Source organism: Porites lutea, chromosome 7, assembly GCF_958299795.1.
Source record: "Porites lutea chromosome 7, jaPorLute2.1, whole genome shotgun sequence".
NCBI classification, from domain to species: Eukaryota; Metazoa; Cnidaria; class Anthozoa; order Scleractinia; family Poritidae; genus Porites; species Porites lutea.
This window is the reverse complement of record NC_133207.1, coordinates 17,285,422-17,312,493: the sequence shown is the minus strand read 5'-3', so window position 1 is coordinate 17,312,493 and position 27,072 is coordinate 17,285,422. Positions and strand designations below refer to the sequence as shown.

The window sequence follows — 27,072 nt, the reverse complement described above, 5'->3', positions numbered from 1 at the left end:
CGGCCATGTTGGATGAAAAGAACAAAAGCATTTCTCTCCTCAGGGAGCTTAGCTCTAATTTCATGTAAATTCTTCAAGAAATAATTATATTGTATTGTCATCCAACATAGCCGCCTTCTCACGTAGTTTCAAACCAAGAATACATTTGGAACAGAATAAGAGAGTGGACTTATAATCGGCTGTATGTTTTTCTTTGCAGGTAGATAGGCCTATATTTGGGGAGCTTATAAGTAGGAGAGGGTCTTATAAGCGGCAGTTAACGGTATACGATTCTTACTTATGTCTATAGAGGATTCCTTCTGATTGTCCCCTATATTAAATTTCAGGACAATTGTCCCTCCCCCGGCATTTCCTATTCGCAGCACAATCAAGTTAACTGGGAGAACTTCTTCCTTCGGAAAGAACGTTGTTATCTAAGGTTTGGTGTTAAAACTTTGTTGCAATCTTCGGGGAAGCTCGTTCGCGTTCGGAAACATTTTCGACTCTCCGAGCCTGCTTCGGCGGCGCCGTCCGTCTCCGTCCTTTCATTTTACTGAGCTCGTCGCCAAAGACATCACCTGTCCGAAGAGCCGAGATCAAGTCGTCAAACTCGCCCCGATTCTCCCCAGTGCCGCTAACTTTTCTGTTATTCTTCTTTTCTGGTACTGAATTGTTGTGAATAAGTTTCTTGGCAGCTGATCTCTGTCGGTCTCGCTCTTTTTGCTGCAAAGTAATCAAAATGGATTTGACTAAGAACGTTTTAAGCCTTGCAAATATTCAGCAAAAATAGCCTCTAACCTTTGAATGCACGTCCCATCTCCAACTTTCAAACATGGTCTGTATTTTATTTACGCGTTTAAAGTTACGTACGTACGCAGGTACAAATTACGCGATAGTGGAAATTCACCCTCAGTCTTATTTTCTGCACATAAGGGAGCTCCATTTTTTGCAAAGGAAATCAGGGGGCATTGCGCATTTCGACAAGTACGGTTATTTTTCGTTTCCTGCGGCTTTATGTAATAGTTTTCCTTCATTTTTGTGAATATTTAAAAAATTAACTATAAAACTATTATAGAAACGAGAACTTGCGACTTCAGAAACGCTGAGAGAGCGCGCAGACGGGCGCCCCGCGCTCGGTTACGTCGTTGGCATCGCGCTTGGCCAAAAAAGGTTCCTAGATAAACCACAATTTTACCTCGGCTAGCGCTTGGGCTTTTCTTTCCTCTTGCTCTTTCTTTTTCTTCATCTCTTCGTTTTGATGTTTCGCCTCCTGTGAACGAAAACAAGACACATTTTGTTCTATAACTGCTAAGGGGAAATCTGATGGACGTTTTTTTTATTATTTTACTTGGCACACCATAATAGAACACGAATTACAAATGATATAGGATACGTAGAAAAAAGAAGTGGCGAAACTGTAGGAGCTTATGAGAGGTTAGGCCTCCTCGAACTACGGGCAAGAGCTATTTACATCAATTGAAGAAAAGATGGCGTAAAGTCTAAGATAGAAAGATTTAAGATCGGTTTTCATATTTACTTAATAATTTAATCTTCAGTATTTTCTTAAAGGAGGAAAGGGATTGAGAGTTGATGACCTCGTTGTCAAATAAAGTTTTCTTACCGCGAAAGAAACCAGGAATGCAGAAAACAGGCCAAAAAATTCGTCTGACTGAAACTGCTTGGGATCCTCTCCAAACATGGATACTGCTTTGGCGTACTAGATAACCGTCAGAGAAAACAAGATTAAGGCCGCGTCCACATAAACGCGTTTCCGTTTGAAAACGCATTCATTTCGATGCGCTTAGGCCTTCCGTCCACGCTAATACGCTGAGCAATTTCATCGAAAACGCACCGATTTGAAAACCCTCTGCAAGTGGATCAAAACGAAAACGCGTATATATCGTATTATGATGTATGGTCCAAAACGCATCAAAATGAAAAGGGTGACTGAAAATATCACAGGCTCGTGTGTTTGTAGCATGCCCATAGAGTTTAACTTACGTCACAACGTGCAATTATATCGTGTGGACGCGAATCGATCGATGCGTTTTCGATGACAACGAAAACGCATTAGTGTGGACAAGGCATAAAGATAGACGTCGGTCTGAGTCTTTTACAACGGATTCAGAAAAACACAAACTTTACCACCTACCATTAAATCAAACTGCCGGCCATATCAGTAACTTGTTATGTATCTTGCGGTCTCCACGAGCGAAAAGGAAAGGCGAGGGCAGCGATACATGCAGGAAGACGTCCTCGCCATTCCCGTCACCTTCGCTTGTGGCGACCATCTAAGTCGCTGGAACAAGCTACTCTGTTACGGGGTCATGTTACGGCAAAGCATCGTCAAAAACAAAACATTTCTCATCCTGGTTAAGAAGCTAACTGGCTATATGACTACTGACCGGCTGGCTGACTGACTGACTGACTGACTGACTCACTGACTGAACTGACTGACTGACTGACTGACTGACTGACTGACTGACTGACTGGCAGACTGACTGTCTAACAGACTGACTCCACCACGGACTCAACTAACTGACTGACTCACTAATTGTCAAAATGAATTGTTTATTCAGTGACTAACTTAAAATGAAGATGACCAAGCCAATAAAATACTGTTACCTTTTGCTTCATATCCTTCCACGAATCGTCCAGTTCTGACAACGAGAACTGTGCGACTTTCACAAACGACCCAACAGATTCTACAAACTTGTCTCCATGAACGCGTTCCTTTTTCTTATGCTGAAATTCCAGCTCCTTGAAAGCATAGAAATTAATAATTTAGTTCACAGTGAGACGATTAAATTTTCCATGTTATTTCTCATCGTTTTATATGTGTCTGCTTACCTTTTCAACCTCTTTTATTTCTTTCTTGATAGTGCCCGTTTCGGCCTCCAAATCGTTTAAACTAAAACCACAGAAAAAAAAGAAGTGTCAGAAGAGAAAAGAGGCAAAAATTCTAAAGAGGAACGCTTAATTCATTATTGTGAGCCACGCACGCATTACAAGCATGATAGTAGACCTAAGACTGAAATAAATTTAGATGGCAAGATGCACTTAAAATCAGACGTTCATAAAACACGTCAAGCAAAAAATGTACTCTGCAATATAGTATCCTTCGACATAGGTTATGCAAGGTACCCTCCCCATTCAACCTCACTTTTGGTGTCAGACGACTTCATTAAGCTAAAATGCATTAATAATTCATAAAGAAATACAAAGGAAATTAATGTTTAATGAGTGTTTGGAAATCAGATGAAAAACTGCTCATTTTTGTATCCTTAATTTCTCCTTCTAAAATCATTTTGTTTGAGAAGTAATATCAAGCATTCCACAAAGTGTTCCATCACCAGATGAAACATCTCGAAGTTGGCCAAAAATACTCCGCTGCGCGTCGTATTTTCAACTCTCTTCTCGGATGAAACACTGCGTCTCATGCTTGACATATTACTTATCGTAGGGAGAAGTGTATCACTCACTTGACTTTGGCAGCCGATCTGACGTGGGCGAGCTCTTCTTCCAGTTTTAGGACCTCAGGATACTGTAAAAAAGAGGCGAGAAAGGAAATCACTCCCGTAATGCCGTAAACCGCCGTTTATAAGCTCCCCCCCCCCCCCCTTATAAGCTCCCCGTTATAGACCTACCTACCTGTAAATAAAAAATACACCCCCCGGATATAAGCACCCGCTGCATGTTTTCTGCCCATCGCACCCATTGTAAATGTACGGTAAAACGTACAACATAGACGATCAACTTGATTTGCAACATTGCTGCAAAATGAGTTGCATAGCGGTCTTGCATGTTTTGCCACCCACGAATCAACCTCTCTTGCAACAAACAGGTAGTTGCAGTAAGTAGAGAGTAGCTTCTTTTGGCACAAACATCCGTGCCTGTCGCGTGTTTTACCGGCCCAAGACAAACTTGCTTTGCAGCAAGTCGACGTAACTCCCGTGTATGGCGTGACAACCGCGTAATTTTATCCAATCAGATGTCAGTATTCACGCAACTTGCAACAACCTGATTTGTTGCAAGACAGGTTTGAACGTGGGTGGTAAAACTCTTTAACTCGTTTTGCCGCAATTTTGCCAGGCAAGTTGCGCGTTTTTGTTGCCGTGCTCTTGAAGTCTTGATGCCATTTGCACATTTTTCTCGTGCCTACCATGTCACGCCACGTCCACATCGGTTCGTTTAAGTTCAGTTTAATCGAACATTAAGGTCATAAGAAATGATCAACCAGCGAAAAAGGCCTTCATTGTAAATTCTCCTCACCACTGCCACAAGAAACGAATAGAAAGCAGTGCAGAGAATGTTAGGGTTTAAGGTGTTATGCGGTTTACGAACTTAGACGGACTGGATAGTGTTTACAAATACTTAAGTTTACAATATTTCACTCCGTGCGGGCGTGAGCCGTAAACACATAAGCTAGGTTATATGCGTTTGCAAGGCGAAACAACCGAACCATGTGGACACAGTCGTAGTTGGAGTTCACTTGTTAGAAATACGTAAGGATTTTACCTTTCTTTCCAAGACCATGATAAGGTAATGGAGGAGAGTTATTTTCGAATTTGAGCTGGATTTTGTGTCGATTATTCTGTTTAAACTACCCAGCTTGAAACCTATAAATAAGAGAAAATTATAAAATGAAATTGTTTGTTGATAACAAACGCTAACTATAAAAACCAACAAGATAATCGTACTCGTACAGCAATGTGTCTGCTTTTTTCACGTCACTTTAAATATAGTTGCCACAGACACCAGTTTTCAAAATCTCCTGACTTTCTCCTTAAAGGATAGTCTGAAACGTCATGCGTCTCTTCACCCCACTACCACCCTCCTCAACGACGCCAGGGCTTCGCCGCCCGTTGAGGGGGAGGGGGAGGGGGTAGGGCAAAGAGACAGATGACAATTCAGACTACAAAAAGGAAATTTACCTGACCAATGAAACAAAAACATAATGTTAGGTCAGTTTTCCCTTAAAGCCGTTCTTTCCATTTTCCGTCTTTTTTTATGAACATAAAGTTTTTATCTACCTTCTTTTTCATTGACGGAAACCATTCTTAAAATTATGGTGATATAATATTCTTCTTCCGGCCTTCAGTGGTGTGAAATCTTTGGTGTTATAATTCCAATTCCTCCTGACTTTTCTTTAAAACTGCATTTTTTACTGAATCAAAGTAAACTAGCCTCAGTTTTGTCTGACTCTCAAGGGACTTTACTGCTTCCTAACAGGAGCCCAAGATGGGCTCCTGTTTCCTAACCATTTGCTGACTTGTGGCAACCATGTTAAAGCTCAGAGAGCTCAAACTCACAAAAAAAACCAATAACAGCGGAACCTCCGCGCCCGCTCGCGCGACGGAGCTCCGCGAGAAAATTTGGTTATGATGTCAGCGTACGTATGTACCCCCGTACAGACTCTCAGGGAGGAACTAAGTACACTCTGCTAGGGATGGGAAAGGGGAATCCTAGAAATACAACTTACGTTTGTCTTAAGGGAAATTTAACTTGTTCACCTGGGGCAGCCAATGGAGTTGTTCAAGTGAAACATCATGACGTTTCTTTTGTTTGACCTTTAGCTTGGTAGACGTACATAAACAGAGGCTCTGCTTTTAGTCCTGGCTAAATCTACATATTATTCTTCTTATACTGAATAACTAAATTCTCACCGGAAGCATTTCCTCTCGCTCCTCGATTCATGTAGTTGCCAAAAGCAAGAACAACTTCAAGCAAAATTCTAAGCCTTTGACTTCTTTGAACTTCTCTAGACGCCTCCAGTACAGCTGCAAAAATAATAAACAAGAAGAACAAAAAACCTTTCACTTTGTAAAACTAACACAAATATATCACTATAGCCAACAAAAACTGGCAATGACAATCATGAAGTAATCAAAAATCAGACATCATTCTGTAGTAACTTATTTTGTACCTTTGGTTGTCGAATTTTTAAAAACGAAAACCACATCAGACCACGCTCTGATGTGGTTAAACTGTACCACTTACACAAATCACCCAGGTGGAAATCAAGTGCATAAACATAGAAATATAAATTTGACGTGCTGGGAGAACAACCTGCTACAAACTGTATCCAATTTAGCTGAACAGACTAAAAAAAGTGAGAAAATTGCACCACCTCAAATCACAGCTCATATTTTCTGAAGCTTCTCAAACCGGAATGGCGCGAACAATTTGATTTTCCAACTGGAATTTCCGGTTTTTCCATGTTGCTGGTAAGTTCCCCTGAAAGCTACATTGTAGCTTTCCCACTATGAAAGCGTTTACTTAACCCGAAACAAAAGTTACGCGTCAAATACAAAGATCTACAAATCGGCTTTAATCTTGCCTAGCGTTTCATACGACCTTCGATCTTTTACCGTAAACCTGTTCACGAGTATTCTCTTACTCATTCTACATTGGTTAAAAACCATATGCATGATCTTTGAATCGCGTATCTTGTAATATGCTTATCGGCTAAGAAATAGTATCTAATGCCTATGTGCATCAGACATTCCTCACTACAAACAGAATGAAACAAAATGCATACATGAATTTTAAGAACAAACCTTGTACTCGTGGCTTTACTTCACCCATTCTTTCGGGAAATCTTTTCTTATAAAAGAGGGACTTAAGTCTCTGCTCGTAATGGACAATTCTAAACAGTAGCAAATACAAATGTGTTACAACCGGTCCTTTCAGAAAAATCATAAGGAGCAGGCCCCCAAAAAGGCAATTCACTCATTCAATTCGTTATTATTAAACGCTACCCAAGACGTATTTTGTTGTATAGCAGGAATATCAAATAAGCTGTTTAGAGAATCGAAAAAAATATTCGTTAACACCAAACACCGCAAAACTTAGACAGCGTTCACAATTGGTGCTCGGGCAAGCTGACCGAGTACGGTACTCACTGAGATGTGAACACACCCATCCCAGAATTCGGGCGCTTAATAAGGCACCGGGTCCCTGTGTGCAGAAGTTCTCAGTTAGTTAGAAATGGCGCCTGACAGTGCGAAATGGAGCAAATATGTACACAGTTTACTTATCGGGTACCAAACGTGTGAACACACCACTATTTTTGTACCGGGAAGCGGGCAAAAGTGCTCGGCCACTAAGTGTGAACAGGCCCTTAGACATTTTTGGTTTAGCTTCCAGCACGGTTTTTCGCCAAAGTCCTTTTTTACTTTGCAAAATCAGATTCTCTGAACACGGCGAATAAGTTTCAGATTGTTTTATTGTGACTAAGAGATGAATTGTGTGTATCGTTAAATTTATCATTCTTACCTGGACATATCGTATAAAAACCTATCAGCCCGAGCAAACTGCTCGATATCTTTGTTGTGTGCATTAAGGAGATTCTTCTCATCTGATGTTGGGACATATTTAAGAAGCTGTAAACAGACAAAACATAACAATTGTTAACAAGGGATAATCAAAGTAACCGAATGTTTTTTACTATGCCGCATCATATTACCCTGGGTACCAGAGGGTTTTTTTTTCTCGTGTGGCTGGACGCTTCGGTGTCGTGCCCAGGCCGAAGTCACGAGCGGCGAGGCCACGAGTAAAGCCGCGCGGGTTACTACAAAGGCTTGACGGTAAGCGGAAACCGCGCAAGAAAAATCTTTGGCACCTCGGGTAGGGAAGCCGCAAATTCGTAAACAGAAAAATCAGCGCGTGCAGCGGAAAAAAATGTTGGTCTGGAGATTAGCTCTTTACTATGAGTAAGGACAAAAACCTTGTCCCTCTCAGCCGAAATTGACCCCTTCGCCCGAGCCCTGAGAATTAATACCAAGTGCTGACAATAGCCCTCGCGCACGCTCTGAATGTCTTGCCATGACCGAGCTGACCCGGCTGGGCGAGCTGGGTGGGTGACCCTACAATCGAAAAAGGGTGACACGGAAGCGGGTCGCCCTTTTAGCCGAGCCAACGTTTTGCTTCAAATGTAAACGGTTCGCCAAGTTTTGAAGTGACAATTCCACCCGGATCAGGTTTTCTCCATATCACAGTGGCCTTAGGTCTATGCTCAAACCTTGATATGGTCGTGCATGAACGGTAAGCTGACCCCGGAAGAGGGAACGACGAGATTAGGAATATTTCAAGTTCTGCGATTCTTTGCGAAGGAGGAAGCAAGGTTTACGTAGCAGTACGAAAGACAATCATTATACCTGTTCGATCATGTCTTTTGATAGTTCGTCATTTTCATCAACAGAAAGAATAGCTTTGGTTATTTCCTCATCTGTCATCTTCAACTTGGAAAGCAGGATACCACAGTTCTGAAATAACAAAAATTAAAGCACAACTATTTTTCTGTTTGCAAGAATGGGACAATGTCCACGACTAATCACTACCCAGTAGTGCTAACTAATTATTCTGTACAAGGTGAGACGTGTGCAAGACATCTCTATTCTATCTCGTGTTCAAAGCTAAAAAGCTCACATTCATTCTAGTTTTCATTATTGATCAAAACAACGTTTCCAACATTTTGAAATACAACTACGTTGTCCACAAAAAGGGGTATGATTTTAGATACCTGAATAAAAGTAATTGTAGGAATTTTTATTGGAGTTCAAACCTGTGCACGTCTGCTATCAATCAGTGACAATTCCTTTGGTCTTGAAACACTGTCAGCGCCATCCTTGTTGTCTTTCTACATATCAAAAAAAAAAAGATTCTTTGAAAAAATTGATAAAAAACAAACTCACACTCACTCACTCGCGCATGCTCTGATTGTCTCCCCTTGGCCGAGTTGACCAGGCTGAGCGAGCTCGCAGGGTGATCCGATCATAAAAAAGGGCGGCGAACCGGCCTTCTAGCCGAGCCAACGTTTTGCCTCTATGGTAAACGGTTCGCCAAGTTTTAAAGTGACCCTTCTATTCGGGACAGGTTTTCTCTATATAAAAAGGGCCTTAAGTCTATGCTCTAAAACTTTAAATGTAAGTGTATGACCGGTTAGCTGACCCCGAATGAATGTTGCGAAGGAAGGAAAAGACAAGATGTCAAGTTGTGCATTGCAGATTGGTCTGACCACGCTATCTCGGCTACTGGGGGTTTTCTTAGAGGACTGCTGTATCAATTATAAGCTCACTTTCTTTGAAGGGCAGATTTAGCGCTATGATTATTGGCTGGATTGAAACGCCACTGTTGCTCCTCCCTAACTTTTGTACTACTGACTGAATCTCCAGAATCTCGTGTTTAAGGAGTTGATTGCAAGGCCTATGTGTCACAAGGAACAAAACCCCTTTAAAATATGGAAGGTTCCTTTAGGGGGCGTCGTCATACCTCTTTCCTTTGGTAAGCAGAGAACATTCTGTCGAAGTCTTCAAAATCCATGACTGCATAAACCTGAAATATTCACAAGAACTGCAATTCAGATCAATAAAATGAGAAATTATGAGAGCTCTGAGGCATGAGAACTTTCAACATTGTAAATGTGATTATTGAGCTCAGATTCTTCTCACCTTTGCGTCATCGATGTCTGTCCAAACTGTGCCTTTTATTTTGGACTACAAAAAAAAAAGAATAGCGAATATTCTCCTCGAATTGATGCAGCGGCATTGCGTCGTTAAGTAGGAATAGCCACAAGCCCTAGAGAACTACAACTTTCATCTAACTTAAGACTTTTCAGATATGTATATCAAAAGAATGTGTTCTTAAATAAGCAGGTGTATATCTCGACTACAAACTGTTTGGTTTTGTGGGGTTCTTTTGCTATACTTACATCAGGTAATTTAGCCCAATTAAAGGACTTCAGTGGCTGAGACGGCTTGGGTGCCTTCCTGTTCGGTTGCTTAGCGAAACCAAAAAGTCCACCATCCGATTTTCCCCCAGGGGGAGGAGGTGGAGGAGGACCACCTGGTGCCCCACCAGGTGGTGGAGGTGGTGGAGGAGCCCCTCCAGGAGGGGGTGGCGGTGGGGGAGGTGCAGGTCCACCAGGGGGAGGGGGAGGTGGTGGAGGAGGAGAGACACCCTGCATCGGCGAGCTCTTAGCAGCGGCAGCGACAGCGCTGGTGAGGTTGGATATTTTAGCGTCATCTGGTATTGATCCTCCAACTCCTTTCAGGATCTCTTGCAGTTTGAGTCTTTCTTGACCTTCCGACTCGATCTGCAATAAGACGATCAACGTTAAAAGGCATGACAAACGTTAGAGGCATGAGAGTTAAACGCAGTGTATGCTGCGCAGCAAAAGTCCATGCTCACGCACACAGGCTGCAATTGTTTGTTTTCTGTCCAACATTATCACTAAATAATTTAAAGGAAACACTTCAATTGGTCAGCTGCATGTTATTGTAGTTTACCACTACACAAAGACCACATATGAAGTAACTGCTCTTTGAACAACTCGACCGTCTTTTATAATCTTTGTTTGCAGATTTCGTTTTCATTTTTTTTCAAACGAAGGCGAGGAATAAGAATGAGTGATTATTAAATTGAATAAACTTTCGACGGCGATTCCTTATCGTTCAGTTTTAGTCTGAAATGTGTTTCAGCATCTTGGTTCATAAGGAATCAGAAAAAAGGGCCAATTTTTTTGTCCCTTGATGTACCCACCCTAGAGTTAGCTTCGGTCAGTTTTGCTTCTTGTTCACGAACTTGTCTCATTGCTTCTTCCCTTTCTTGCGATTCTCGTTCAAGTTTAACTGACATCTTATCAAATGCTTCCTTCAACTCTTCCTGTTATAAATATAACATGAAAAGCAAATACTTTCAATACCACCTTAACCAGTGTAGAACAAAATAACGTCAGTGCATGTATGGACAGTAACTAAAAACAAGCTTTTAGCACAGAGAAATAATGAAACGAAACCTTTCTTTACCAATAGTAGTTTATTCTGCAACTCACTACCCTATATTAACATTAATTTATTGGAATAATTACTATTCCCAAACGGGGAAAACTAAAGAAAAACCTGTATATGCACTTATTACAGCTGCATCGTTCTTTATCTTCACCTCGATACTACGCTTAAATTTGCCAAATCATTCGAGAAAGGTTTACTCTTGGAACTAAATGTTGGGGTTCCCTGTATAGTAAGCCGATATATCTGATTATTGTCAGCACTACCCTGGGTGCCAGAGGTTTTTCTCGCGTGCGGCGGGAATTTTCGGTGTTGGCCGAAGGTCGAAGCCACGAGCGGCGAAGCCGCGGGAAAAACTTTTCGCGCGGTTCACTATAAAAAATTGACAGAAACCGGAAACCGCGCTAGAAAAGTCTCTGGCACCCAGGGTATGTCAGCACTTACTAATTCTTGTTTCTTGCTTTCCACCTCCCTTTCTCTCTTTTGAAGTTTCATCTTTAGACCTTCAACTGCAAGGGGAAAATATAGCGGTTAAAACTGAATGCCTAACTAATCAAACCTTGCAGCACACAACAAATTAACTTACCGTCCTCGCCAATTTCTTCCCGGCGAATTTCATCTTCATGGAGTAATCTATGAAAAAAAAATTATTCGATTTTGAAAAGTTTGTATGTATAAGGTAACGCTACTAAGAGACTAGGGCCCAGCAGTTCGAGGGCCAATTAGTGCTAACCCGGGCTGGAATTTTCATCCGGGCTTCTTTTTCTTTAGCCAAAAAGCATTTTCTCGAATAATTTTCTCTATTCTTTTTCAGTAGAGTACCCAATTCCAAATTGTAGACATAGCAAACAGCCAAAATTTCGCAACACCACCGCTGGAGTCAACCGGAAAACAAGCGTAGAAATTCCATACTGATAAAGCGTCACGACCCAGACCTGGGTAGTGCTTCTGATTGGCCATCCCGCGTGGAAAATTTGCTTCAGCCAATCAGAGGCACTACATCTACCCAGATCTGACTAGTGACGCGTCATCAGTATGGAATTTTTGCGCTTGTTTTTCGGGCGTCTTTGCGCGGGGAAACCAGTGTTGGCGTCGCAAAATGACAGCTGTTTTCTCAGGACTGCGAATTAAACTGAATTTGCTTTTTACGCTTTTATATCTGAAATCAAATTTCGCACTAACCCTGGATTATCTTAGCCCAGCTTTCAACAACCCGGCCCAGATGAATAAAACAGGGCTTCCTTTACTTACGTATCAAGAATGTAATTAACATTGATATCTAGTGGAGCGACATCCGGGTCACTCCCATCATCTTCCTGGACTGTGATTTGTTGAACGACTCTGTCAATCAACTGCCACAGTCTCCGAGCCACTCCGTGATCATCTGAAAAACAACAAAATACCAATTAACATCTGCTGTGGTAGCCATGCACAGGTATAAATCTTGACACGAATTTTGACACGGGAGAGCCTTAATTAGCGAACTTTAAGCAAAGGCGTTTTTGACCAACGCACGTCAACTGGAAGATAGGCCTGTTGCCTTTAAATATCTTAAGCCACTACCGAATTTGTAATGCTAATTGTGCTTTGAGACGCTTTGGCCGAGAATGTGGGCAAAACCAACGCCCAAGAATGTCCATTTCCGGTTGTTGCTTAACCGCCCGAGTGGAACCTAGTCCCTTGCACCGCTGGTGACGTCATCGGTTTTCTTCTGCAGGGTGAAGAGATCTTTCAAACCACGCCAGAATGAGCACGATTCAGTCAATGAGGCCGGAGAAAAAGGCTGTAACCTGTAACGTTGACCCGAAAATTGCGATGAAAATCCGGCTTGTTCCACTAGTACCCAACTACTGCAACTACCTCCTATCTAACCCCACGATCCTAAAAGTTTTACCAAAAACTTTTCACATCGAAATAAAGTCTACTAAAAACCTACCAAAACGAAAAAACGGGACTAGAAAAGCGGAAAAAGAGGGGGATTACTTTAAATAACATTTCACAATTATGCTTTCTGCGCATGCCCGAACTTTGGAACCTGATAAGCTGCATCTCGAACAGAAGGCCGCGAAGTACACGACCTGAAAACAGCTTTTTGGAAAGTTTTAGGTCTTTATAGCCAGGCAGTGACCAGAAAATGGCTCGACTAGCTTCAAAACAAACCCCTTTTCGGCAAAATTCCTATATTATTACATTGGGTGATGTTCTCATAAAACCAACAAAAGCCAAATCGTGGAAGCATGCTATTAGAAAAAACCAGTAGTTCACCTCAATGATGGGTATTACCGGAACCACAAAAAATAACGAAAAAGTAACTAAGAGATTAATGATTTTGCTTCAATTTAGCTGTACGAAATCAACCTTTAAATCTTCTTAACGATGAAAAATTAGGCAACTCACTTGGTACTAGAAGCATGTGGTGCAAAATGGACAGGAAGTGTGGGTATGCTGACGTGGTACAGAGTTTTCTTCTGAGAACTTCAAACATACAAGTGGCACTCCGCAGATCAATATATGGCTAGTCATAAGAAAAGGCAAAATAAAGATACCTCAGACTATTAAAAAATTAATTTAGTACAGTAGAAGGGCAATAAATTGAAGATGAAGCTGGAGCAAGCAGGCTGCAGTTGTAAAAAAGGTGAATAATGCTATCCGCTGGATAAATCTCTATACAGTGGATGTTACAACTGGTTTCCGTAGTATTTATCTGCTTGATAGTGATTTATCCAGGGGATAAGGCTATCCGCTGGATAAATCTCTATCTAGTAGATGGCGCAACTGGTTTCCCTAGTCTTGTCCAATGGAACTGGACAGAGATTCATCCGGTGGATAGCACTATCCGATGCTTAACCAACTGGGGTTCAGATAACTACAAGTGGTTTCCACTTGGCAATTTGCACAAATCTAAATCCAAATCCACGAAGGTTTGCAAATCCATGAAGGTTTACATTATACAACATAATAAAATTAAATGTTAATAGCAGATCCAGAAAATTTGTTTTCAAAGGGGGGGGGGGGCATAAAACCTTAGGGCAGCCTTTGTGGGTGAGGACTACCCCCCCCCCCCAACCCCCACCCAAGTACATTGTATCACTAACTTGAAAATGTTAAGGTTCTTTTAAATACTATGACCCTGATCTCTTACCCTAGAACTCTTGCGGTTCAAATATCATCATACAAAGTTACTGTACATAACAACAAAGGAAAATAAAATTTAACTTGCAGGCCCTGGTTATTCAGACATTTGATAGCGCTATCCACCAGATAAATCACCATTCAGTATAAAATAAGTATTAAGGAAATCAATACACTATCCACTGGAGAGAGATTTATCCACTGGATAGCGTTATCCACCTTCCGAACAACTGGGGCCAGCTATTAAACCATGGCAGCTACTCCCTTGTCTCTTCAATTACCTGTCCATATCTCTTAGAGAGTTCCTTTTCATCATCAATCCTCACAATGTCAAAAAAGTTCAAGTGCCTGCAAGAAGAACAAGGCCATTATCCACTGATAACAAGAATAATGCATAAATGATTTATGAGTGAAACTCTAAAGGCACAACATTTCAACCTCTGTTGCCTTTATTATCAAGCCTGTTCTCAAAATTTACACTTGATATTTACGATGGCGAGCAGCAGTTTATATCTATCATTCAGTGGTAGCTAAATAAGTTTGAAGTTAATGATTGTGAAGACATATTACCAATAAACTTCCACCTGCTATAATAAATGTGCTTTACAACACGTTCATCAAGAAATAGAAAACAAAACAAAATAACTCTCAAAAGGAGAGATCTAGAGGTTATCTCCATCTAAAAGACTCACCAACTAACCTATTTAAAATTTCCGCTTAATAATAGCAGCATACAGCCATGAAAATATTGCTTTTATTGTTAATCTTTCTCAAAAAATGCAAGTGACACCAAAAATTGAAGAAACATTTGATACCTATCCAGTGTTGCATTTTCCAAAGTACGCAACTTCTCAATTACTGGTTCAATTCCAAGCATTAGAAACTCAAACCGAAGATGGATGCGAAATTCAAGATGTTCCTGCATTTGAAAAACAAAAAAAGAAAATTAAACTTTAATCCTTGCTGGAAAAAAGCCAGTCTCCAACTGACAAGGTTGTCACTAATTTTGGGTTATTTCTAGGGTGTCCTTTCATAAAAATATTGTAACCTTTCAATCTCTTGCATTACATCATCCGGTGATTGCTCAATCCACAACATTAAGAAACTGTTAATTTTTTAAGTAGGTGCAGAAATAGAAAAGGTACATTTGTACAAGTACAATGAAGGCAAGGTTTTGAAAATTTCTTGTGTTTTTCTTGTGCTGTTTTTACTAATAAGTAATAAGCGTTTACATTTCTACATTAGCCGGACAAAATCTTCACTCTACCTGGCCCTTGGCCTTTTGCGGTAGAGCCCAGCCTACTATAGCCCTAGGTAACATTGAAGAGCACGTACTTAGCTCTATTCTCCATCAACATCTTGTCAGCTAGGGGAATTTGTATGAAAATCAAGCCAGTTTATCTAAGCATGGTGATCTTTTCCTAAACTCTCATGACCTTTTTTGTGTGATCCAGTGGTTTCATTTAAAGAGAAATGAGATGTTGATCAGTTCAAGGGATTATTGTTACATACAGAGGCAGATGTTGTGCGTTAACTTACAGCGCCTGCTCCATACTTGAGTGCTGCATTGATGAATGACATGATGGCAATTTTCAAGTTAAATTCATCTCTGTGGTGTCCAGTGGTGCGATCTAAATCATTTATCAGTGTCTAAAAACAAAAAATATTTTTGATATTACAATAATTTATGGCTGTTTGGCATTTGACACTTTAGCTAACATAATCTTCCAAGTGAACCTTATTTGAATATAAAGAATAAAATGCAAATTTCATTTCATACTTGGTAGGGAACAAACTTAAACTCAATTTGATGCAATGTTGAATAATTCTTTAAAGATTTTTAACAGAACATTAAGTCAAACAAGTCTCTCATTTGACATCTCTACAAACATCTCTCTTGCTACAGCACAAATATATTAATCTCAAATGGTGAAATTTTTACATTTATATCACATCCTCTTTCCATGAAAAATTGTTTTCTACCAACCTGAAATCTTGTTCTTTCCTCGTTAAACTTCTGAAAGTGAGTCATGGCATCTAAGGCCTTCTTGTGACCTCCAGGAACAAGGCAGACAGCTCCTAAGATTTCTAGAACTGTAATCACAAACAGGAAAATAATGAGCCTGGGTGCACAGAACAATCTACTCATACGCCACTTGCTTAAAATCTTACAACAAACCTGACTGCTTTTATCTGACATTTAAATGATAAAAGAGTTTTACTGGACCAAATGTCAAAAGTTATGCTGTTTTGGACAGACATGTTTTATACTAATTCCATTCATACAATATGTAAACCAGATGAGTAAGATAATGGCAGGAAGCAAGCTGGGGTGATTACCACTAATGTGGTTGCCTTAACTACCTGCATGTCACACACGCAACAAGCCCCCTGCCAACACTCTAGTCCACAACGGGACCTAACCTTGCTAGGTAACAAGTTAAAATCGGGAACAATCCTTAACTCCACAGCTAGTGTCTAGAAAACCACGATAAAAGAAAACTGTACATCACAAAAGAAAAACCACCATGTTGTGAACAAAGGTTTAACCCTTTAAGCCCCAATATCCACGTACAAATTCTCCAAACTGATTTCTATACATTTCCTTAAAGAGGAAGTTGGGAGAATTTGATAAAAGATCAAAGCATTTTCTCTTAGGTGATCAATTTATTAATTCTTATAACCTAATCTCTGGACAATCTATGGATATGATTAGGAGAAAATTGACGTTGGTCACCATCGGGACTTTAAGGGTTAATAGACCTACCTTGTATTTTAGTTTTGATATTTTCTGTGCTCATACTCTGAGCAATGATATTGATACAGGAAGGATGAGCCAGTACATGAGCTCTTCCATGCTACAAAAAATAAATTCATAAACAATAAATAAAACTTTATTGATTACATCAAAATTAATATACCATGTGTTAAACATAAAATTTGTGTCCAAAAGACTGCCCTTTGGCTGGAAATTTTGTGTTGACTACTTCAGGTGAGAAAGTTTGGTGGAAAATATATTATTTTAGGGGTGGGGGGCGGGGGTGGTGAAAAGTAAAATCTTGGGTTATCATCATTCAGTATGTGCTCAAAGGAAAACAGGACTTATGGGAGGTTATATTCTAGACCTCTCTTCCCTTCTGGGTTGAACACTTTGGCCTTATTTGGACCTTCCATCCTTTTTTTACTCCAGAGTACCTCCTCCCCTCCCTTCCCTTCCCCACCAACCATTAGAAAACAAGGGAAACTGAAAATCAACCTTAGTAGAAAATTGGCAACCGGAATTTAATTTTGACTTGATTTAACCTATGTTCAATTTATTGTATGAGTAAAGGAAACTCTTACCGAGCTATTCATTAAAGCTTTAAAACATCCTATTGCCGCAGTGTGAATTTTACTTTGGCTAAAAAAGAATAGAAAATCAAGAAATCAATGCAAAAATTAAGACATGGTACACATGTACACTTCTACTTTAATTTTATCAATTTATTTATTACGTATTCTTTCTTCTAAGTACAGTGCAATTAGATAACAACCCACCTTGTTTCAAAGTCCATTTTTTCTAGGAAATCTAATAAACAATTTAAACCTTCTAATTCTATAAACCTATGCACAAATCTGCAAAACAAAACACATAACAACAAGTTTAGTCAATAACCAACAGAAATCACATGATTTAGCAACAATATTAATATACTAATTAAAAGTTCAAAGTTAATCATTGTAGCCGAGCACTATGGGTAATAAAATTTGGTTATCTATGCAAGAATAGTTTGGTTTGACATACACTCATCGGTCCATCAGTCCATCTGTCCATATGTCTGCCTGTTCATGTTAGGGGATGTGAAATGTCACACTTGCTATGAGTCCAAAGCGCAAATAATCAGTGTTTAACTTGATATTGGACATCCATGTTAAGGTCAATTGACAGCTGTCAAAGTCAAAATGGGGTATCCCCTGACCAGTGTCGCATGACTGTATCATGGCTTCAGGTGTACAACTCAGCGAGGTGACGTGTTTGTTTTTTAATATTCTCCTCTGACCAGATATTCAATTGATTGATGGCTCTTTCAAATTTTTTCAGGAAGAATTCAGTTTGCTCCTTGTTTATGGCAAAAGTTGATTTTTTTCTGAAAGAAGTTTCATTAAAGATCCCATGAGACCTTTGCTTTTGGCGTTATGACTTAGTCTATACATATTTAAGTTTTAGGGATGGGAATGGGTGGAGTTGTGGGGGGTACATTTGTAATGCAGAATTGACTTTTTTGCCACTTTGCTACCTCAAAGGCTGCGTTCTGAGTGCAGTTTTAAGTCCATCAACTAGTTTTGTTCTGGACTCTATTTCTCTATTTTCATCCTCTTTCTGGGCAACAAAAACCTGTTACAAAGATATAAATAAAAAGAAATAGCAGTAATAAATACAATTTTATGTGTTCTCACAATCACCATCTTCATCAAGAATGAAGTATCAGCAACAATAAAAAAAACAACTTTTGGTAAGCAATCAATACCATCATGGCTTGAGACTGTAGACTACAATTTCAGAAGAAATTCAAAGAAAACACACCAAGTAATCTCTGATAATTTTATGGCAAAAAATCTCACTTAATGTCCAAATTTCAGTCTCATACATTCTTTTCACAAATGCTGTTTGATAAAAAAAAATAATAAAATGATAATAATATTAATAATAACAGTAATTTCTATAGCACCATTTTCATTGCTGGCTAAAAGGGTTTAAAAACTTGTTTAAAAGGGACTAGACAACACACAGTTCAGGTGCATTCCTGTGCATCACCCATCTTCACATTCAAAATACCTCCATTACAGTCTGGAACTTAATGGCTATGAAATAAACACTTACCGAATGGAGGCTTTTCATTTGATCAATGTAGTATTCCGGGTAACTTGTTGAGGTTAACTCCTCTTGCTCCTGAAATAAGAAGACATGAAGATGAGCAATTGAATCAGATGAGTAAAATAAACAAGGAATGAAAACCATCCACAAGCCCATCTGACAATCCAAGTCCAATAATCTCTAGTAAGTGAACACTCTATAGATCGTAAGGAAGCTCTGTTTGATCTGCGATTTTCTATTGTGGTGCTACTTCTCAATGTATTTAGCACAAAAGTACTAATATATTAGGGACACTATTTTTACATCTCCAACTGGAGATGGGACCTCCATTTTACGTGGTCATCCGAGCCACGCGAAGGTCTAGCCGCTTGCAGTGCAAAGGGAGTACCTTCACTTCTCAGTTATAAATTTTGAGACCCTGAGTATTGATCCGGCCCCGGGAATAAAACCCACGACCTCCTGCTTTGCAGTCAAGTGCTCTACTGACTGAGCTAATGCTGCCGCGCTTAACACAAAACAAAAAATCAGTCAAACACCTGTCAATGGACCCCTCCAATACACAAACCTTAGTCAAGATCAATGAAACATAATTATATACACATTTTTTTACATGCCTTAATTATCATTGGACACCTGTCCTAAATGAGCAATCTTGTGACACTCCTGGGTGTCTGTTTAAAACAGGTGTGACTGTAGTAGTTAATGGTTTAGGGCCCAAAGCAAAATTCCAAGGCAAAAATTTAAAAAGCAAAGTTGACTTTTATCTGTTTTTGTCCTTCATCCCAATCCATTTTTTTCTCCTTGCTACATTTCTATTACAAGCCAGTCCTACGGACAGCATTGATTGGTCAAACCTGGAAGAATGCAAAAAAAACTGAGCAGATCATCACTTCAATTTTCCAGCCAAATGCAAATTTTTTGCCTGTTTCACTGGCCCATTTAACAGAATGGCTCTTATGCATCTAGGCATGCTTTGGAAGATTTCTTTGTCCTGCACAAGTTGTGCATCAAAGTCATCCCTTCACAAACAGTGTTACACCCAAGGAAATTTGGGCAATTAGTTGCTCCCAGCAAAATGCCCATGCATTTTTTGTTAAAACCCTGTAAATGGAAGGTCATTTAAGCAGTCAATGGTCACACTGGGTAGTCTCTGAACATCTCCATACTCCCCTCAAATAAAAGACTGGAAATTTCTAGGGGGGGGGGGGGTGCACAGGGGATCTTAAAGACTTGCATGTAAAAGTTAAAAAGGGAGGTTAAATGAAACCTCCACAGGGGTGGGGTTCATAGAAAAAAAATCCCTTCCATTGGGGAGGTATACATAAATCAAAATTTTTTCTGGAATTAAACACTGTGAAATATTTCATTATAAAGATTCTTAACACTGATGTAGCCTCTCAAACAAAACAACAGTTACTTCTGGAGAAAAACATCCAAGTGACAAACCAAAAATAAAACACAGAAAAAAAACATCCTTTATGAACTGAAAGTGTCTCAGGAATGGGATGTCATTCGAAATGACAACAAAGTCTTAGGGCATTGTCAGGGTTGTCAAAAATAGCTGGCTGCCGGCAAGAATCACTGCCTACTTGGTTAGTATCAGCCGGCTACTCTACTTGGCATTTCTTTTCGGATGGCGTTTTTTAAATAAAATATCAATGGACTGGCTGCTTACTTTGACAACTCAGCCATCTACTTCAAAACGTTCTGACAACCCTGCATTGTGATATATCTGTCAATTGGGACTCCTGTCTATGAAAGACTAAGTAACCATGAAAAGACCCTACCAACTAATACAGCCACCTCATAAAAAAGGCCAAATTAATTTTGGGTTCCACAGCATTTTCACTAAGAGTTCTAGTACCAAGAGAAAGGTGTAACTTTACAGGAGAATATCGTGAAAGAGGCTCCATGTCTGAATAGAAAACAGTCATAGGCTATTGCATGTTAGTCAGAGAATACTGTGTAGTAAAAGGAGAATTCTCCAATCTCCGATGCCTAATGAAGTGCAGACACAACAAGAACACTGATGTTAGTGGTTTGTGGTCCCTTTAAGTCCCAATAGTGACCAACATCAATTTTCTCCTAACAAAATCCATACATAGTCAAGAGATAAGGTTATGGGAATTCATAAAATGATCACCAAAGAGAAATGCCTTGATCTGATATTAAATTCTCTCAACTAATTCATAAAGGAAATGTATGGAGATCAGTTTGGAGAATTTGTATGTGGATATTGGGGCTTAATAGGTTAAGGCATTTTAAAGTGTCTCTGGGTTAAGTACAGGAGGTTTGCTAAAGATTACAAACAAATTATCCAAAAACTGTTGCCAAATAAATAAAACAATAAGAACGCTCTTAAAAGCGTTGAGTCTCGCTTGCTTGGAGATAACTTTTGTTGTCAAAGGCGCTTACTTTTTTGTTTGGAATACAAAACGATTGATATATGTCCTAATGTAAATACTCAAAACATAAAAATTGCAAGGAGAGACAGGTCGCACATCTTAGCTTCAAACCGGTGTGAAACCTTTGAAAACCTTCTACATATTGATATTGCTCCATTGAGGATAACTCTTTCAGAGATTTTACACTCAAAACGTTGAACGATGATTTTTATCGGTATCAGGAGCCCATGACTTTGTCAGTATAAATATACATAGCCTTTTTGTAGCGGACCAAGATATGGCTTGGTACAGTATCTGTTCAGCACAGGAAAAATGTGTAAGTTTAACAGAACCTTAGCTTATCAGTACAGCGAACAGGGTTATGTTCTGTGAAATTTATCTACAGTCTGAGACCCACATCACCACTGGTCCACGATTTATTTATTCATTTTATTTTCAAGTTCTTTTTAACCGATCCTCGATCCCTGATTCTTCGATCCTCGATCCTCGATCCTGATTTTCCAGTAAACCTTGAAGTTTTGCTCATTAAGATTATTCTTCTTTTTTTTGACCACTGAAGTGATCGGTTGTTCCAAAATAATCAACACTTTCAAGGGATAGAATTCTTGGACCAAACCGTTCTGGAAAAGCTCGATATGGGATTTCTATTCTATGGACATGAAGTGCTGCAAGTAGAGTGCGCAGATAGTCAAGTTCAAAGCTACCTGTATAAACACATCCATGACACTTACATAACGTTAGGGTGGATTTCCACTGATGCGTTTTTGGCTCCGCACATTAACGCACGTAAATTTTAATCACGTAAATAATATAGAGGTAAGATATAAAGCGTTGAGATTAAACGTCAAGTTGAGCAAGTAAGTTTCTACCTTTACACTTACATAATTGTACGTGCGACCTTTCATACATTGCCTCTATTTCATTTGAGAACGTAAAATTTTACGCACGTAGGCACGTAAAAATTACGTGACAGTGGATACTTGATATCTCAAGTATTTACAAAGTGCAACATGACTTCACATCTTAACAAGTCACCAACAACTGCAAAAATGTATCAATTAAATACACAATCAAAGTGAATCTATTTAACCGTAGATTTCCAGTAATCATGACAATATTCTGAGAAACATAATGCCTTAAAACAGCACAAAATAGGATTTCCCCACTATAATATTTTCTTATCCTACTTGGGGATATTTCCTTTCTAATATGCCTACATGTCATGCATAACTACATGAAAATCAAGGGCCTCTATTCATTGCCAAACTTACATGCGTCATTTCAGTCATCGCCGAAAATATACCGCACGTTCATCACGAGACTCATTTGCATACAGTGAAAGTCACCTTTCTTATCCCCAGTTCCAGTATCCGCGGTCTTTGTTAGGAACGCGTGGCCTACAAACTAGGTCCCACCGACAAAAAAAGAAACGACTGCATTTTTAGAGTCTCGCTCTGCTAAAGCAAGCTCGACTAAAAAGGCTACTAAATTCAAGGAACTATAACCTATAATTCAGAAATGGATTTTCAATTTAACAACTGATTGAAAGAAGATACTATACACACAAAAAAAAAATTAAGCAACAGTTCTGATGACTTCACAGGTTAATCTAGACTATTGAGTATTTATTTATATATTTAATTATTTATTTATTTATATCATATATTTTGCAACAATGTGACAGTCATGAGTTTTCAAAAAAGGAGTGGCAATGAAAAGTCTGCCGAGGACAATAGCTTTGTCCAACCACAAAATAAAAACAAAGCATGTTAATTTATATAATATAAATTCTCAGAGGATTCCAGTTAGATAACAATAGTGTTTTTAAACAAGTATTAAGTAACAGATTTAAAGAATTAATAGAATTTTTATAAACACATTTGCAATAGAGAGTGGATTTCCACAAATCAACAAGTGATGCTCGGTTGACTTAAAACAAAAAACAGCTGCAAGCCAGACAATAAGAAATAATTTATCATTATATATACTTTCAAAATGCAAATAAGACAACTTCAAGCATAATAAAGATTCTAGATACAGCTTCAATCCATATTCCCTTAGGACCTGATTTATAAACAGATATATCTGAAAAATTTCTTACGGATCAAAAAAAATAAGTTTCAAATGGAAAAATTATTTTAGTATAGGTATATGTAATTAATAGAGCATAATTTGCAATTTTCCGCAGGAACTCCACCATACATGACAGCCATTAATCTTTTAACATTGGTAGAATTAATATAGTATAAACATGAGTTCGCACAATATGCTGTGCATAATATCAACAGGTTTCAAAAAACTTTGATTTAATGTATTCTCTTCCAGTTCAGCGTTGCTTACCTTCTTCTTAGATAAATAAAGCTGCCATTTTTTTTCAGGTGGCAATTCAAACATTGCCTTCTTATGTACGGCGGTGAGGTCAAGTTCCTCCTGAAAGAACACAACAAACACACAAATATTGATAATAATTCTTGACGTCTGTACTATCGCTGCGACGAATTATTTGTAAACTCAAGCATCACAGCGTCCAATATTGTATACAGGCAGAGGATTTTTGTATTTCGTTTTAAATTTACCGATGAAATAAGCTGTTAACTTAAGCTTGTCCGATTTCTTACTATAGCAGCATTTAACGCAATGTACCTCGTAAATTCTGGTTGGTTAATTAAAACTGAGACATCATCGAAACTATGACCATCTCAGTTGTCCTGCTTAAGCTAGAGAATCGCTGAAAAATACATTCTCCTTAAGATCTAAGGAAGTAGAACACTTTATTTCAAGTTATTGAATGTACAAAATATTTATTTTATCACCAAAGGATCGCGACACTATTCGATCATTGACAACTTTGGCGATCGATAAACCTATTCCGACAACAATGCTTGAGATTTAATCGTCCGACCATTGATGACTGGAAATGCAACTTTATTGACATGTCTGAGTCGTAAAACAGTCGGAAATGAAATAAAACGAACTGAAGTCTAGGCATAAATTGATCAATAAACCAGAATTGAAAGTTAAATAAATTTGACTTCCAGATTTTATGATACAAGTTTGCCAAACCAGACGTCGACAAAAAGTAATGTCTCAATGGCAAAAATTCATCTTGTACATCGCTTACAAGCTGTAGACTGTGCAAGACCATCAATTGGAGAGGTATTAGACCAAAATGAAAGACAGGAATTTCAGAATTGTAATTAACTTAAGCTCACTGAAGTACAAAAGCCCATTGGGGATATTTCTTTAGAATCCTTTGAGTATAAATCAAATCTCCTTCAAGTTATTTTTCCCGAAAGCAAAGAGTCTTTTTCCATACAGGAGAGAAATTAAGGCTTTTTCTTCAAAGATGGGCACGTGTTTGAATTATAAACAACAAATTGATTTTGGTCTGACACCGCCTCCGTTCTAATGTCAAAGAAGAGCAAGTTACGTATTGAACTTTAAAGTGCTAGCAACTCGATAACTGTTGATCTTCAGTCGCCTAAACTAAACCTAAAAGTTCGTTTATCCTTTACTTACCACGATCTCCGCGAACTTAGCATTAAGTTCGCTTTCTTCAGGCATCGGTTGCGAGAAGTCGTGAAGCATCTGCATTCCTCGAGAATGATCGATTCCATAGCGAATTTCGGGGTGATTTGAGCGAGAACCGAAACAACCGACACCACTTTTCTTTTTAGGCATTTTATGAAGCCAGTGCTATCTGCTTCGATGAACCATGAGTTAAAGCTGACAATCAAACCCTCTGGTTAAAAAATAACACATATACAAGGGGAAATTATTAAAGGAAACTTGTTTGACGCTCACTCGAGTGAATGGCCATCGACCAAAACAGCATATTCGCGCGACTATAAGTAGGCAAGGGTATGAATTTTGACTATCCAGGGGGAGGGGTTGTTAATAAAATTTCAATATATGAATCCCAAAGCGACTATTTTTGAATTTAAAACTCAAATTTTCATTTTATCAGTAAGACTGTGCAGAATCTTGACACTACAATCATTAAAACTAAAAAAGATCCCATTAAAAACGGATCGTAGTGTTTCCCCTACCCTACTCTCCACAAAAGTACAAATTGTCCTCATTGACTATTGCCTTTCAGCCAGTTTTTTGATTGGCTCTGCTCTGTTATAGCTGTCACTTTGAGTGGCTTTACTCAACTATCCGTCTGGAAAAGATGATTAAGAAAAAAAGCGATATAAAACTCTGTTAAGGTTTGATTGTATTACATGAGGTTAAGTTATCGGAAAGGAAATTACCGAATGCAAATGTTTTTTCGTCCCTTTCCGCCACAAACAAAACCAGACACTCCTGCGGGTAGAGACGGATATTAGAACGAACCGAAACGAGTTGAAAAAACCTAGTCCCGGAAAAATCTTTCTATGAAAGATTAGGGTGGATCAAAACATTTTCTTAAAACGATATTGTTGGGGCTTTGACGTAAATTACACCGTTTAAGTTATGCAAATTTAGTTCCGTCTCTAGCCAAAGAGCTAAAAATACTATTTAGATAAGAAGTGGCGAGCAAACGCTTGATCGAGCAAGCGACGTTTTAAAATTTCTTTTTAAAATGTCGATAAATTTTAGCTATGGGATACTTTTTTAAGAAAAAATTAAAAAAGCAATTAAACTTACGATTGATGGAAAGCGTTAATCCCTCTTTAAACAGGCTTGAGCTACACAGCGGAGTTTTGGCAAAGAACAAACATGAACAAAGGCCCCACACGCCGGATAAACACACTGCTTCAAGAAAGGGGCTGTCTGCATGGCCCTCACGTTTCCAAGTTTTTCTTTGTGTCTCTTTTTAATTTGTCATAACGAATGTCAAGCAATGTAAAACTACCGGCAGAGTGATCCGTACCCGTTTAAGGTCCCTCTCTGTTGCTTTAGTTATCTCTTAGCAATTTTCTGCCAGGGGGCATATAGCCATCGCTTCATACTTACTTTTGGCTCTCTAATTTAATCATTAATTGTATAATACACCGTTTGGGATTGTTCATGCAAACATGATCTTAAGTTTCGTCAGATACCTGTAGAAAAGTTGTAAACGCACACCTCGCATTGCAAACTGATAGCATACTGATAGTATATTTAAGTTTGATTTTTGCTCAAACTGAACGACAACACGAGGGGAGAAAACAAAAAGAGGTTAGTCCGCCCTTAACCCGTCGTTTATTTATAGTTTTTTTATATGATGGGCTCAATAATCCAGTTGTTTTTTTTTTTTTGGCAACTCTGAGAGACCCTAGGGCGCCGCAGCCTAAGTTTTTTGTTTCAATGTTTTATGGATTGCATATCTTGTTAGATTTTTGAAAACGTGTTTAATTTCTCCCAAAATATAGTCCATGTTCATGCAGTACACGTCGTTCAAAAACTATCTCCAACTGAACAGTCAATTTAAAGACTGGGTGCAAGCATTGCTGTTTTCTCTTCTCCTCCATTCTTTCTCGATCTCCTCGCTCTAAATCAGGGCCGTAAGAGTAGGGGGGTAGGTGGGCCCGTGCCCTCCCCCCCCCCCCCCCCCCACACACACACACACTTTTGGCAAAAATTAAAAGTTGCTTGAAGATAGTACGAAAGTGGCAATAAAATGTATCTAAAAGTACTTAATAAGCGCCCCAGTTTGCATTAGACTAGGGGCCTTATGGTTTTCAGCACAGAACGCCAGTATTATAGCTTAGGCCCAGTTCAGACGCCGAACTTTTCATGAGCCGAACCTAATACTTTGAAGTACATGAAGAGTTCGACGTCTGAATCAACTAGGAACGCCTGTCTCAATTTCGAACGGCTCGGCCGTTCTTTTCGCCTAGCTCGGCCGGGAATTTCGCCTTTGGAGCGACTTTGGAACGGCTTTGATTCAGACGCCGAACTTTTCATGTACCGAGAACCTAATGCATAAATTATGACAACGTAT

General features: G+C 39.1%; 1 protein-coding gene across 1 annotated transcript; it reads right to left on the bottom strand.

The window, feature by feature from the left end:
* Window positions 1-261: 261 nt before the first annotated feature.
* Window positions 262-24,995, bottom strand: LOC140943106 (disheveled-associated activator of morphogenesis 2-like). The gene is made up of 31 exons (XM_073392165.1): window positions 24,681-24,995; window positions 23,502-23,591; window positions 18,763-18,831; window positions 18,179-18,276; window positions 17,439-17,516; window positions 17,244-17,301; window positions 16,669-16,759; window positions 15,889-15,995; window positions 15,441-15,551; window positions 14,717-14,820; window positions 14,183-14,249; window positions 13,167-13,284; window positions 12,021-12,153; window positions 11,356-11,402; window positions 11,214-11,278; window positions 10,522-10,644; window positions 9,692-10,075; window positions 9,432-9,476; window positions 9,253-9,315; window positions 8,546-8,620; window positions 8,139-8,246; window positions 7,258-7,364; window positions 6,540-6,628; window positions 5,646-5,759; window positions 4,498-4,598; window positions 3,462-3,523; window positions 2,830-2,890; window positions 2,605-2,739; window positions 1,601-1,696; window positions 1,175-1,249; window positions 262-702 (listed from the first exon to the last, which is right to left on the bottom strand). Exons 1-31 carry the CDS (start codon window positions 24,840-24,842, stop codon window positions 427-429), a joined length of 3,312 nt encoding a protein of 1,103 aa, XP_073248266.1. The 5' UTR covers window positions 24,843-24,995; the 3' UTR covers window positions 262-426.
* Window positions 24,996-27,072: the final 2,077 nt, after the last annotated feature.